Source organism: Filicampus tigris, chromosome 5 (genome assembly GCF_054856515.1).
Source record: "Filicampus tigris isolate MCC_2025a chromosome 5, RoL_Ftig_1.0, whole genome shotgun sequence".
Taxonomy (NCBI): Eukaryota; Metazoa; Chordata; class Actinopteri; order Syngnathiformes; family Syngnathidae; genus Filicampus; species Filicampus tigris.
Genome location: NC_141221.1, coordinates 9300438 through 9314023, shown reverse-complemented (window position 1 = coordinate 9314023; position 13586 = coordinate 9300438). Strand labels below are relative to the sequence as shown.

The 13586-nt window shown below is 40.2% G+C and overlaps 1 protein-coding gene across 4 annotated transcripts in view; it reads right to left on the bottom strand.

The window, feature by feature from the left end:
- The window catches only part of LOC147147184 (neurogenic locus notch homolog protein 1-like), a 73352-nt gene that overhangs the window by 6592 nt on the left and 53174 nt on the right, over positions 1-13586 (bottom strand). For 3 of the 4 annotated variants that reach the window (XM_086029791.1, XM_086029792.1, XM_086029790.1), the window contains 11 exons: positions 13127-13280; positions 12609-12793; positions 11045-11177; positions 9924-10181; positions 9699-9811; positions 8026-8603; positions 6516-6938; positions 6177-6325; positions 4252-4465; positions 2786-2876; positions 1719-1884 (listed from right to left, as the gene is read on the bottom strand). In XM_086029791.1, the coding sequence (XP_085885917.1) occupies positions 1719-1884; positions 2786-2876; positions 4252-4465; positions 6177-6325; positions 6516-6938; positions 8026-8603; positions 9699-9811; positions 9924-10181; positions 11045-11177; positions 12609-12793; positions 13127-13280 (2464 nt within the window). The remainder of the gene's footprint in view (positions 1-1718; positions 1885-2785; positions 2877-4251; positions 4466-6176; positions 6326-6515; positions 6939-8025; positions 8604-9698; positions 9812-9923; positions 10182-11044; positions 11178-12608; positions 12794-13126; positions 13281-13586) is intronic. The other variant, XM_086029789.1, reaches the window with a different exon arrangement.

Sequence of the window (13586 nt, the reverse complement as noted above, 5' to 3'; positions counted from 1 at the left end):
GGCAGAGTAAATCCAATTCCTCGAGTATTCGACGGAATAGTTGATATGGGAATTGATTTAAAAAAGATTAGACAGTGCCAGCCCTAGCCATCACGTACTACAAAATTACCTTTTTGAATTTGACGCTTTCATTGGAAAGAAGAGGGTCTAAAGTCCGGCCCACTGGATGAAAATTTCCTTTTTTAAAGGAAAATTCAATGTACTGTTTCTTTAAAATACAGAGTATATTATGTCACAATGTTTCAAACTTTACTTTAGATTTTTTTAAATTAGTAACTTACTATGTAAATTAAATGTTGTTTATTGTTGCCATTGAATGATTTTGTTGCCATTGTTTGTCCATTACTGTAAAGCATCTTTGTGTGTCCTAAAAAGCGCTAAATGAATCCCAGAGTTGGGCATTGCATGACCAACGGATCAGTCCATCTGTCCGTCAATGACGGACGCCCGTTTAAAGCTATTTGAGCAGCAAGCCGACACATTATGATTGATGTACATAGTGCACTCCATTTACCATTTTAATCAAATCAGTTCAGATAATGGATGGATGGATGGATGGATGGACGAATTGATGGATTTTCCATCAGTTGTACCGGTACCTTTTTTTTCTCGGATTGACGTTTGACAGACTGACCGACGATTACAGTTTGGTTCATCTTGAAAAAATGACGGATTGACGGATGACGGACGGGTACCCAGGCTGCTGACCGATGACGAATCGGCAAATTTCAGTAAAATGCTCACCTCTGATGAATCCAATGTATTCTTCTTATTATTATTATGAATGTATAAAAAACATTTTGCTTTGTACTCTACCATGTCTCTATTCCTTTCAGTCTCCTTCTCAGTCAAAAACATTTAGATATCACTGGGTTAGAAAATTGAGGCCCATTACTGGCACGCAATGATTAATCTGATCAGGAATCAATGCCCCCGCCCCTCTTCCCAAATCCCCAGGCGCAGGCTGCTTTGAAGAAGATCCCTCGCCTGCAACAAATCCCACGTGCACACCGACGCAAAACACACACTGGCAATGTGATGTGCTCTCTGCTTTGACAGAAAGAACAAAACACACACATGCTGGCATCATGTGATTACATTTGACACGTGCCTGATCATTTATCAAAATTCTTCATAATGTGTGATATGTGATAACGGGCTAAAAATATCATGACATCCTACATGAGCAAAACAATTAATAACCTAATTGGATGATTATATCTTCTATCTTTTTTTTTTTTTTTTTACGAGCGATAATAAAGACCCAAATGATTTTCATGTTAAATGAAAATTTTGAAATATACACGCATACATAATCATAATCAGGATAAGCGGTACAGGATATGGATGGATGTCATGAATGTGGATTTTTTGCACAAACTTTACCATATTACACTCTGAGAAAAAATACTTATTCATTGAGACAGATATGAAGCTGCACACAAATAAAAATGCTTTAAAAAGGCAAATCAATTCTAATAAAACTCAAATTATATATCTTTATAATTATTTGTTTCTAATATATAATACTACACACCTATACATAATATGCATACATATTATATATACATATATGTATGTGTGTGAATATATATTTATATATGATTAATAAAGTCATAAATACAAATAAATATAAGTAACATCAACATACGACATTACAATTCCTCTTCCTAATTAGACATTAGATTATCCACCCTTACAGGGTGTGTGTCACCCACCTGGCCCTCGCACGTTGACGTCCATGCAGTCGCTGTCAATCTCGCCCTGGGGGGGTGTGGGCGCCACAGAGGGGATACGCAGTTCGGCCGCGTCCAGGTGCTGCTGGGTCCACTGCCGGTTGTCCGTGCGCTCTCCTGCATCTACGACGGCTTGCTCGTCAAACTGCTGGAGAGGAAAGAGAAATACACAACATTAAGTAGGGTTAAAAAAAAACAATAGCGTTATTAAATCACAATTAGAATAACATTAAAATGAGCATTAAGTACAACCTTGCAAAACATTTTTTTTTACAATGTGCCATGTTTTTAAAACAGGTATTTTCATATAGTTGACAGATAAATAAATCTTACGTTTGTGCTTTCAGTTTGCACTTTTTTTTGCTGAAACAAGTAAAGTAGAATCAGTACTTTTATGTTTACCAGTGTTTTTTTTTTCTCTACTCCTAATTAAGTACAGAGCCAACTCTGCTTACGGATGATTTGATCTGGCAAAATACAGTAAGGATGCAAATACAAAAATAATGCAGTGATAACAATCAGTGATAAATAATAGTAGATAAAAAAAATACAAACGTGTCAAAAATAGCAGACATTAATACAAAATATAGGATACAACAAACACAAATATTGGAAAAAATAAAAAGATTAGACAAAAAAAAAAAAACATGAGTGTCTATATATATAAAAAATATCAGATAAATATTAAATCATAAATATTATATAAAAAATTGGTGGAAAGAAAAATAAATAAACAATAAAATAGTAAAGATATTACAGTAAAAATAGAAAAATAATGGAAGAAAACCTGAATACACTGTAAACAATCAAACAAAATATTAGACTAAAACATCACAAATTTTAGAGAAAAAAATAACCTCTTTTTTTTTTTTTTTTTTTTTTTTTTTACAAAAGGATGTCTACTACTTCTACTTCCAATTAAGTACAGTGTGAGAGTAATTTTGCCACTCTTGAATACAACAAATAATAAGGAACCGGGTATAATTCTTGTGGAAATGACTTTCAAATAATTTATTTATTTATTTTTTTTTTTTTTGCTGATTTCTTACCCTGAAGCGTTTTCCCTCCGAGGTCTCGTCTTCCCCCCAGTCGTTGTGGCTGTTGTCCATGAGTGAAATGTCTGAGGTGTTTTTCAGCGGCCTGTGATGAACAGGAGAAGATTCCAGTGAAATTGCATCTTCAGAGTGACGCTCCAGTAATGGTGAAAAAAAACAAAAAACAAAACAAAAAAACAAAACAAAAGCATTGATCAAATCCACACCCCACCCCTTGGTGGTCAATTAAAACGCAACTCAACCGCCAATCATTGTGTGAATGCTGAAGAGCATGTTATTCACCCCACTTTTGAGGCATTTTACTCGTTTCCAGATTTATTGAGTGACTGCAAACATTCCAACTTCAAATTACTCATTTTAGAACTACAATGCATCCCAAATTTCCACACCTAAATTGATTATACCTCCTTATTTCACATATCTTGATCAATTCATGCTATTCCAACTTCAAAGTGTTGATCTCCTTCAGGAGATACCGACATGTTAAACAATTAATTCACATTCCCCAATTTCCACTGTAAAACTCTCTAATTCAGAGATATTATATATACCTTGGAAACTATTTTCCACATTCCAGTAATCCTTACATACACCAAATTGCACACAGTTCACTATAAAATTCCCCAATATTTTACTATTGACCATCTTCCACATTTCTTTACTGATTGTAACCATTCCAACTTCAAAATGTTCAGCTCATTCAGGACATCTTGGGAACTACAGTATGTATCGCATTCACAATGTCCACACATTTTCACAATAAAATTAATCAATTAAGAGATACCACCGGATACATTTAATTCCTTCTTCCTCATTTTTTGACCATTTGAAACCATTCCAACTCCAAAATGTTCACCTCATTTAGGCGAGGGAACAATTCATGAGATTTCCTAAACTCGCGCATTTTCAAAGCCTTCTTGCCCGACTCAAATTAGTCCAACTTCAAACTGTTCAGCACATTCGGGTCATCTTAGGAACTATTTTCTACATTCCAATAATTCCCACATTTCCCAAATTCCACATATATCACAATAAATTCCCATATTCATAGATATTTTACTATCTACTTTATCCCACATTTCTTGACCAATTAGAAATCTTTTCAACTTCAAAACAGTTAATTTAGTTAATTGGATACATTTTAATCCATCACATTCCCCAAATATACAATTTTTCTAAATAAAATCTCCAAATTAAGAGATACTTTACACATTCACCTCCTCCTTCCACATTTCTTGAATGGTTGAAAACATTTCTACTTCAAGTCTCACACTTCAACAATTCAAGAAATTCCACAGCATTTCAGTGAAGCGCTCTTCTGCATCCACGTCATTTTCACAGTAATTGCACTTTACAGTTATCAGCAATGATCCAGCAAAACCTCGCCTCTCGCTCCAAATTTGAAGGGTCCGAAGTTGCTTTTCCCCTGACCCCGAAAAAACTGCCAAAAAGAAACTTACTTTAATCCCACCGAATCCTCCCCGACAGGCTCGCGTCTCTTCTTCTTGCTGGGCTCGGTGGTCTTGAAGCCCTCGGGGAGCCAGAGGCGCCCGTGCTCGTGCCGGCGCTTGCGGGCGACCACCATGCCCACACCGACTAAGGCCAGCACGGCCAGGCTGCCCACAACCAGGTAAAGCGGGTAGAGTTCCTGCGGCGGCTGCGGGTCGGCGCCGCCTGGTGGGAGAAGGCACAGCATGGTCACTGGAGCGAGGACGGACCAAAAGTGTGCACGTCACTAACGCTTGCTTCTACTATCTATCCTGTAATAATCACAATTGCAAAGAATGGGGCGTGATAAAATAAAAAAAAAAGAAAAAAGAAAAAAAAGAAAAAGAAAAAAAAGACCACTACCACCCTCCTAACTCCCTTTTCAATTCAGGGCACCAAGACAACTTTACCATTTCTTCTTTAAGAGAAAAAGAGAAGAAGGGAGGAGGGGCGGGGGGAGTAGGATTAATGAACTTCAAATTACTGCACGCGCTTTAAGCTGTAAAGACGGAGGATTTATTAGGATTTTCCAGATAACAAAGACTCCCAACTTCTAGCACACTCCCGATCAATTTTTCCCCTTCTCTTTTTTCCCCCCTCTACTAACGATTTTGAAATGATAAACTCCCCTCCCCAACCTAAAGCCTTAAGTCCTGGTATTACATCCAGCGAGGTGAAGGTTGCAGCAGCAGCCCGTCTCGCGCCGTGCGCGCACGAACATAAAAAAAAAAAGAACGAAAAAAGAAAAAAGCAAGAGATGGAGAGCTGCTATGAGTTGATTTGCAGCAATTAAGCATTTTGGAGCCTGAAGCCAGTGGATTTAAGACCAGCCAGGAAAAAGGATTGATTGATCGCCACTGCATTTGTTCACGGCCGCATAACAAATATACAATCAAAGAGCGGCAGGGCTAGGACCTGACCGGGGTGGGCGGGTGCCGAGGATATTTCCATTTTTTTCAAGTGGGCGCCCCCGCACGTGTCCCACCTGTGCTTGTACGAGCATGTATGGAAAGTCTCCAGACCGAGGCCCGACTACACCCATTCAACATCAATTACAGCGTTCCCCCGCTATATCGCGGTTCATTGTTCGTGCCTCCGCTATATCGCGGATTTTTAATTTTTAAACGCAAGTCTGAATTTATAGTTACACACCTACAGTGCAGTAACTTGTAACTTGGGAAGCACAGATATTCAATAGTTTGAATACAGAATGCTATCACTTACCAAATATGTTCCGTGTAGGAACTCCGTAATATTTTTCGCAAAATGCCAACTTACACGTTCACTCAAGAAATTTACAATAGAGCCAACATATTAGACCAAAGGTCGGCCACCTTCCTCAAAGAGCCATTTCAGCTGTTTACTACAGAAAAAAAAGACATTGGGAGCCACAAAACCCTTTTGACATCCAAAGTGAGAATAACACTGCATATATTCTTTGTTTTTTTTCTGTTTGTATAAAAAAACTATAGCATGTTGCGTGTGGAGAATGCAGTCAGCTGTCAGACTTGAATTAAAAAGTACTATTTTCATTAACAATGTAAAATATACTGTCTATTTGCAATATAATAGCCAATTAGAATATTAATTTTAAGTGATAATGTGATTTTTGCTCCCAAACCTTAGCGTGCGTAGTGTCGGCACATCAGGGCTTTAGATATCTCCTTTTCACCTTTATACGCGATTGTAAGCTGTCATCTGTGACTTGTGAGTGATGATTTTCTTTTTTCAAAAATAGCTCATGTAGGTCATATAGCATTAAACTTTTTCTTTTTTTTTTTTCCAGAAACTTTTCATATAGCTCAATAAATCTTGGCTTCAGGTGTCACAAAACGACAAGAATACATTTGATTTGAATGTTTCAAGAATAAAGAATAATCTTCAAATTTATACTCACTATAAACTGCTTCAATGGTGTAGGGAACGTCCAGTTTTCCGCTGGAGGCCAACGCCCCGAGGAAGGCAGCGGCATCGGTGGTGCTTTGGAAGCACTCGCTTGACTGCTGGACGCACTGACGGTTGTCCACTTCCAAGTGCACGATGGAGCTATCGGGCCAAGGGAACATATTGAGTTGGTTGCTCATCTTCAATATGGTGATAAAAATCCCGAATGCCAATTAATCGGTCGGGCCCCGTTTTCTATTCCGTACTTTGTCAAAATTTACTCTCTTCTACTTCAGTGCAGTGTGATTACTTCTGACACCTCTGCAGAAATCTCGAAAAGAAAAATTCGCACCCTTTTATCTGCAGGTAATCCAGCTCCCTCTTTGTCCACCGGGTGCCATCAACGCTCCTCCTGACCATGTTCAGCACCTTGCCTGGCACATCGGACCACGTGTCCGCCGAGCGCTTGACGTTGTACTTCTTCAGCTCCTGCTCGTTGCCATAGTAGGGGTACACCATGGTCTCGCCCTCCGAGTCCCTCCGGAACACCACGTTGGTGCGCAGGACGCGGCTGAGCTCTCGCAGGAAGCCGAACGAGTTGTTGAGGAGCTGCTCGGGCACGATGAGGACCACCACCATCAGCTGGCCCAGGGCCAGCTTCTCGGGCATGCTTTTGGCGCAATCCAACCCGTCCCATTCGCACTTGGCGTTGTTGCAGCCCTGGTCGCAGTGGCCGTCGGCGTAGTGGTCTTTGCAATACTGATCGTACAGTGGGCTGCAGAACAGAAAACATTACCGGTAAGTTTAAGACGTTTGAGGGGTTCTTTTTGGCTACGAGAACAAGGGGGAAATATTTCCAAGGACCCCCTCGGTAACTTTACAGAAATTAAACATAACTACCATGGGTACTAGTGATGTGTCGGTGTGAATGCCTTAAATGAAAAAGGCATATACAGCCGTATATCTTGATCTATTATTTACTTTGGATTAATCAATTGATTTGCTAAAATGTATGATACACCAAAGTATACTTTTATTGCTTTTTCAGAGCATTTTTCATAGTCATAATGTAGGATATGGATGTGTGCGGATGTTGTTTTTTTCAGACCTATATGCAATACAAATCTTGAATACCGTACTCACGATACCAAGTAACCGATACCATTAGTACTTTGATACGTAACAGACTGAACACAAATAAATGCGCCAACCACACGTGTGACACAGCAACCAATACAAACAACATTTGCTTCGAGAAGCATTTATATGATGAGATCTGCCGGTATTTCCATTCAACATTACAACCAATACAGGAGCTGTTTGGTTGTTTGCTTTTGCAAAATTGCCAACTGGATAAAAATGCACACGAGTGCAGTGTGTTTATCGATTGTGGGTGCCTGAACCAATTTACATTCGTGGAACACATGCCAATGTCTTGAAATGTTTTCTGAATGAAACAGTGAGCAAATTTGCTGTCTGCATGTAAGTCCAAAGTGGTTGGCTGGCATACGCACAAAGCTGAAATTATGGGAGACTAAAAACAGGAGTGACTTTTAATCATGATGTCTAGTACAGTGTCTGTGTGGTTGGGAGCATAATCGCTGAAAAATAGCTCGCAAATGCGACCACTTTGGTCACAGTCCCGAGCCCTGCCTGTAAAAGCTATAGCACATTTTGGGTTCACCCCGAAATTTCACCCAGTTCTTATTCAACCTTTTTTTTTGTTCTTTGTGGGAACTCCCTCCATCTTTATATCCCTTAAAAAAAAAAACAGAATAGGGCTACATTCAACAGGCCAATGGGGTGTGGAATTACACTCAGTAAGGTTGCTGATTTTGTAACAGAAGCAATAGACCACTCACTTGCACTGTCCTTCCAGATTCTGGCAGTCAAATCCATCGTAGAGGCACCCGGCATTGTCGCACTGCGAGTCACACTTGCCGTCGTTGAAGTAGCGCCAACACTGCAGCGAGGCCGAGCAGTTCTTCCACGGGTCGTCGAAGTTGAGCGAGCAGTCGCCATTGTCCCAGCCGCATGCGTGGTTGTTGCACAGCACGTCACACACCTGGTTGTGCTTGCGCTCCTCGCACTGCGGGATCTCACAGGCCTCGTCCGCCGCGGACGGCGGCAGCGGCGCCACGTCGTGGCCCGGCCCGCCGGCGGAGCTGTAGTCCAGGATGTGGCACCAGAGCCCGTTGAAGTTGGCGGAGCAGATGCAGCGGTAGTACGGTGCCTTGACGGTGTCCTCACACGTCCCTGAGTTGTAGCAGGGGTTGGATTTGCACGGGCTGTCGCTAGGATACTGGCACTCGGGCCCGGTGAAGGAGGGCGCGCACAGACACTTGGGACTTTTTTGGCCCGAGATGCAGGTGCCGCCGTTGTGGCACTGGAGGTTGCCGCAAGCGTGGGCGTTGTATTCACATGTGGAGCCAGTGAATCCCTGTTTGGAAGAGATTCACTATTAACGACAAACTGTGGTGGGCCGTCAGTAAACCTAATCCTACCTCAGCAAGGACTTTTCTATTAGAAGCAATATTTACAACCTAAATTCTTTAAATATTTGTTCCATTAAATTGATTTAATTTCTTCCTAGTCTATTCTCTTCATTCCATCTTCATCTATTTATTGACCGCACTGCTTTGTTAGGATTTTTTTGGTCCGATGAGATTTTAGCTTCTATCTGTTGCCATGTCAATCTAATCTGCCCAGGGTATTGTTTCCCCAGGTAACTTCAACTGGATTTGCAGTGGCACTGTTCCTTGAAACCAATCCTATTTTGAATTTGTCCTCACAGGGCCATAGTGCTGGCCCTTGATGATATCACAATTTGACCATCCTCTGCACGGTTGGTCCAAGTAAATCTTGTTCCAGCCAAGTTGGACTAGCAAAAGACATCTGTAGCAATCTGCGCTCATTTATACATTCAATAATAATAACAATTGTAGTGTTTTGGTCGGTCTTGTTCTAGGACAATGAGCTCACCAGTGAGGTGTCCTTAATTTTTTGGTGTTCCTATTGGAAAAAAATAAATAAATTGCACTTATCATGGAGATGCATCCAACAATTTTATGCTGCTGTTCTTTTTAATATCACCCTTTGACTGGTGTAAATTTGAAAATGACAAAACAAAAAACTTGCATTGTTCCAAGGGCAATGATTTGAGCAAACTTGTTATTTCAGAGGTTTGTACCAAACTGATAACCCTTCACATTAATCACTATCCAAGAAGTTCATTCTTAGTTTAAAAAATGTTGGTGACTTCCTCTCCCTGCTCCTCAACATAGTTCCTCAGCACCGAGATGCCAAGAGATGGCACCAAAGCAATACACTTACATTAGATAAGGAGCACATAAACAACGCAAATAACTAATTGCAAATGCATGGCAACACTGTAATTGCGATATGATTGTGGTGGTATTAAGAGGTGGATTGAGTCGGGTATTTGCCCACTGAAGGCCCAGGTACAAAATACCGTACACGGCTTGACACTGACTAAAAGCTGTTTTCCTTTTTTTGCGAGTGTGAGCACACTTACAGGAGGACATTTGCATATGAAGCCATGCGGGGTGTTACTGGCGACAGCGCAGGTCCCCCCGTTGCGACATGGTTTCCCCTTGCAACCGTCGAACACCGTGTCACAGCGCTGACCTATCGCCAAGCCACAAAATTATCATTCATATTGATAATGTAAAAACTCTCGGTGGGCCGTGCTAAAAAACAAAACCTTACTTTGCCCATCCATAGACTGACTCAAATGTACCTGTGAATCCGGTACGACACTCGCAGCGGTAGTTGTTGGCCAGCTGGATGCAGCTGTGCGTGCCGCGCGGATCGCACGGGTTGGAGAGGCACTCGTTGACGTCGCCTTCGCAGCGCTCGCCCACGTATCCCGGCGGGCACAGGCAGTGGTAGCCGCCCACACCGTCCACGCACCTGCCGTGATTGAAGCACTTGGGCTCTTTGGTGAGCGGCTCAGCCAGCGGCATGCAGTCGTCCACGTTGATCTCGCAGTTGACACCTGGTGGGAATGTAAGGAATTAAACAGTCTGTGCGTTATGATTAATTCATTCCTGCTGGTGTGTGGCCACCTGGGGGCAATATAATCCAATCATTCAAACAAACAAACAAACAAAGAAGACCTTTACTCAACTACTCTAAGTGACTCAGCAATCTGCACTAATATCAGTCATTTTTTGCAGAGGATAAAGAACATATACCTGTAATTATTGCAATATTGTCCAAATGTGTTGGTTGAAATAGTTTGGGATTTTTCATTATACTTCATTTTTATTTAATTTTGACTTTTGAAAATTCAGTTTTTAGAGCAGTTTTGTTAGTTGTTTTTTTGAAAATGCTTTGCTTCGGTTTTTGTTAGTTTTTTTCCTAATACATGGAGCATTTGTCAAGTGTAAGATTAAAAAAAGTCACTAAATAAAGTATTGTTTAATAACGTAAATTCACAAACCACTGTTTGACTTTCTTCTTTACAGATGTACAGCAATAGTGGAGTAAAAACTCATATATGAAATTAATTGACAAAGACAAAAATGAAGGACATTTTTACTATGATTAGTTCATTTTAGTTAGTTTCATAAACGTGATGCATAAACGTAAATGATATATGTTTGTTTTAATTTCATTTAATGTTTTTTCAAATTTAATCCAATTTATTCACTATTATAATAACCTTGGTTGCCAAATAAGCACATCCATTAAAGTTTCCAATATGGAATGTTTCCAAAATTCATCATCTTAACTTCACATGAAAGTTTACCTGAAACTTTTCGAAAATGTACAAAAAAATGTTCCACCCTTCTGCAAGCGTTAGTGTAATTAATTAAGAGACACAGAGAAGAGGCTAAGTGGAGAGGGTGTTCTGACCTTGTGTTCCCCGGGGACAGGAGCATTTGTAGGTATTGATCAGGTCAATGCAGGTGCCCCCGTGCTGGCACGGCTGGGAGAAGCACTCATTGATCTCGTCGGAGCAGTTGGTCCCCACGAAGCCTGGCGAGCACTGCGACGCCAAGATGGAGGAGGAGGAAGAAGAGGAGGAAGAGGGGGAGGAAGATTTGAATCGATGGCGGACATGAAACACAAAGATTTTTGTTTGCCTGGCGTTTTTCTTTCCGGGCCAAGGCCGGCCTGGAGCTTTTTAATCGAGGGGAGATTAGCATTACTGGAGGTGGATGCTGTTTATTAATGGCCCTTGTAGTTACAGTAACTCCAGAGAAGTATTTCATCTATTTCCATGTTGGATTGGTATTGAAAACAAACAATTTGCAAATAAAAAAAATAAAAAATAAAAGAGGCTAGGGGTAACGGTGTCATGTTCAAGCCTCAAGGCCATCATGTTTTTTTAAAGTGATATTGAAATCACGATTGACAAACCTGAGTATTCATTGATTTTAAAACTTTGTATTTCTTCAACTACCAAGACTCAACTTTAAATATCATTTTAAAGAATAACCAGAAAATACATTACTCACAAGTAAAAATAATAAATACCTGATGTTCCTGCTTTAGCCTCTTAGTGGCAGTACAGTGCATGCATGGCGATACACACTTACAAGATTAAATAAAAAAAACAGTAGAAAAAAGTTGCGCTTGAATTTTATTACTATAGCTCATTTTTCCACAGGTTAGGAAGCATTTATGCCTGTGAATATTGTTATATTACCTGTCTGTATGTGTTCCTGCAACATTTGAGTGTGAATATTCATTACTTGAAGGAATATCACTCCAGGAACTCGATGCTGATCCACTGATATTTCTAAAATAGAGTATGTCTTGTATTTAAATACTGTAATTTTAGTTTTACAGTAAATTCCAACTGGGATGTCATTAAACTGTTTAAAACACGCTCAGGTAGGGGAGAGTGACACACGTCACACGCTTATTGCAAGCAGCATGGTGCATTCAGGGTGGATGAAGATAATTATGATTCACAACACAGGAACTTGCAAACACGAGCTGTTCAGCACATGAATCGTTTTTTCTTCGATTATAATTTTTTTTATGATTGTGAGAAATCAAAATGGAAATCATTATTGCATTTCGATTACTTGCCCATCCCTACTTGCCACACATCTTAAATAACTCACATAACCTTAATACTGTCTGACATGTTCAAACGAGGCTGATCAGTGCTATGAATGTTGATCTTTGGTTATTTTGAGGAAAGCATGTCACAGCGATGTCACAGAATACTTTGCCCTTATCAACCTCATTAAAAATTCCAGTATTTATTTAATTATTTATTTATTTGTTTGTGAATAAATACAATTTTTTATTTCAAATATACAGCACAATGGTATTTTACAAACGTTGCTTCTGCCCTTTCATTCTAACCTATACACATTTTTAATTTGTTTGTATTTCAAAATCTCGCTGTGTGTGAGGGCTGAAATGAAAATTTCTTCTCCTTCTTGAAATTCAGATTACTTACCTTGCAAGTGTATCCTCCTAGAAAGTCCAAACAAGTGGCTCCATTTTGACAGGGGTTGGGCGTGCATTCGTCCACTTGCTCCTCACAGTAGCTTCCTGTATAGCCCACCTGGCAGTGACAGCGGTGAACGTTTCCTGCGTCCAGACACTGACCTGAGTTACGGCATAAGTTGGCGACGTCCACCCCTTTGGAAATAAGAAATTGGACACATTATCTTTCTTTTGTTTACTTTAATTCAAAACAGGTCCCAGGTTTCTAAATGACAAGACTGTAACTGACTGTCAAAATCCTAGCATGATCAATAATTAGATCAGACTTTTCACCTCATTTTGAGATTTTTTTGCCCCCAAGAGCAGTGCTTCTCAATTGGGGATACGTGAAGGCACTTGCATGGAGGCGATATTATGTAAATTGACCAAACTGCTCACTTACAAAACAAAATAGACAACTCACAAAAGATTGGCAATACAAGATACAAAAAAAGGGAACATTTCCATATTTTGTCCCCTTTTTCGTACCTCTCTGTTTGGCTGCTACCTCACAGGAGACACTCGGTATGTCACAGTAGACGCCCGCCCAGCCCGTCTGGCATTCGCAGCTGTAGGCGGTGCCCCTTTGCCAGCAGGTACCCCCATTCTTACAGGGTGACGAGCTGCACCAGCGCACCAATTTCTAAAAAAAATAAATAAAAAATAGAAAACAGCACTAAAATGACTACTTCAACTATTTCCTCACTAACTCATCTAATCTTCATATCCACAGGTAACTTGAATATTCCACATATAGCCTCTCAGCATGTAACACTGTATGCTATAGCATCTCACTAAGGTTTTTTTTAACGTTTTTTTTTAATTACACCACTCATTTTTTTTGTAACTATTACTGTAGATCATTTCATGGAACAACACTGAAGAAATGACACTCAGTAGTCGGTGTGCATCTTGTAACCGGAAATTTCATTGCCCCCTTAAAATAACT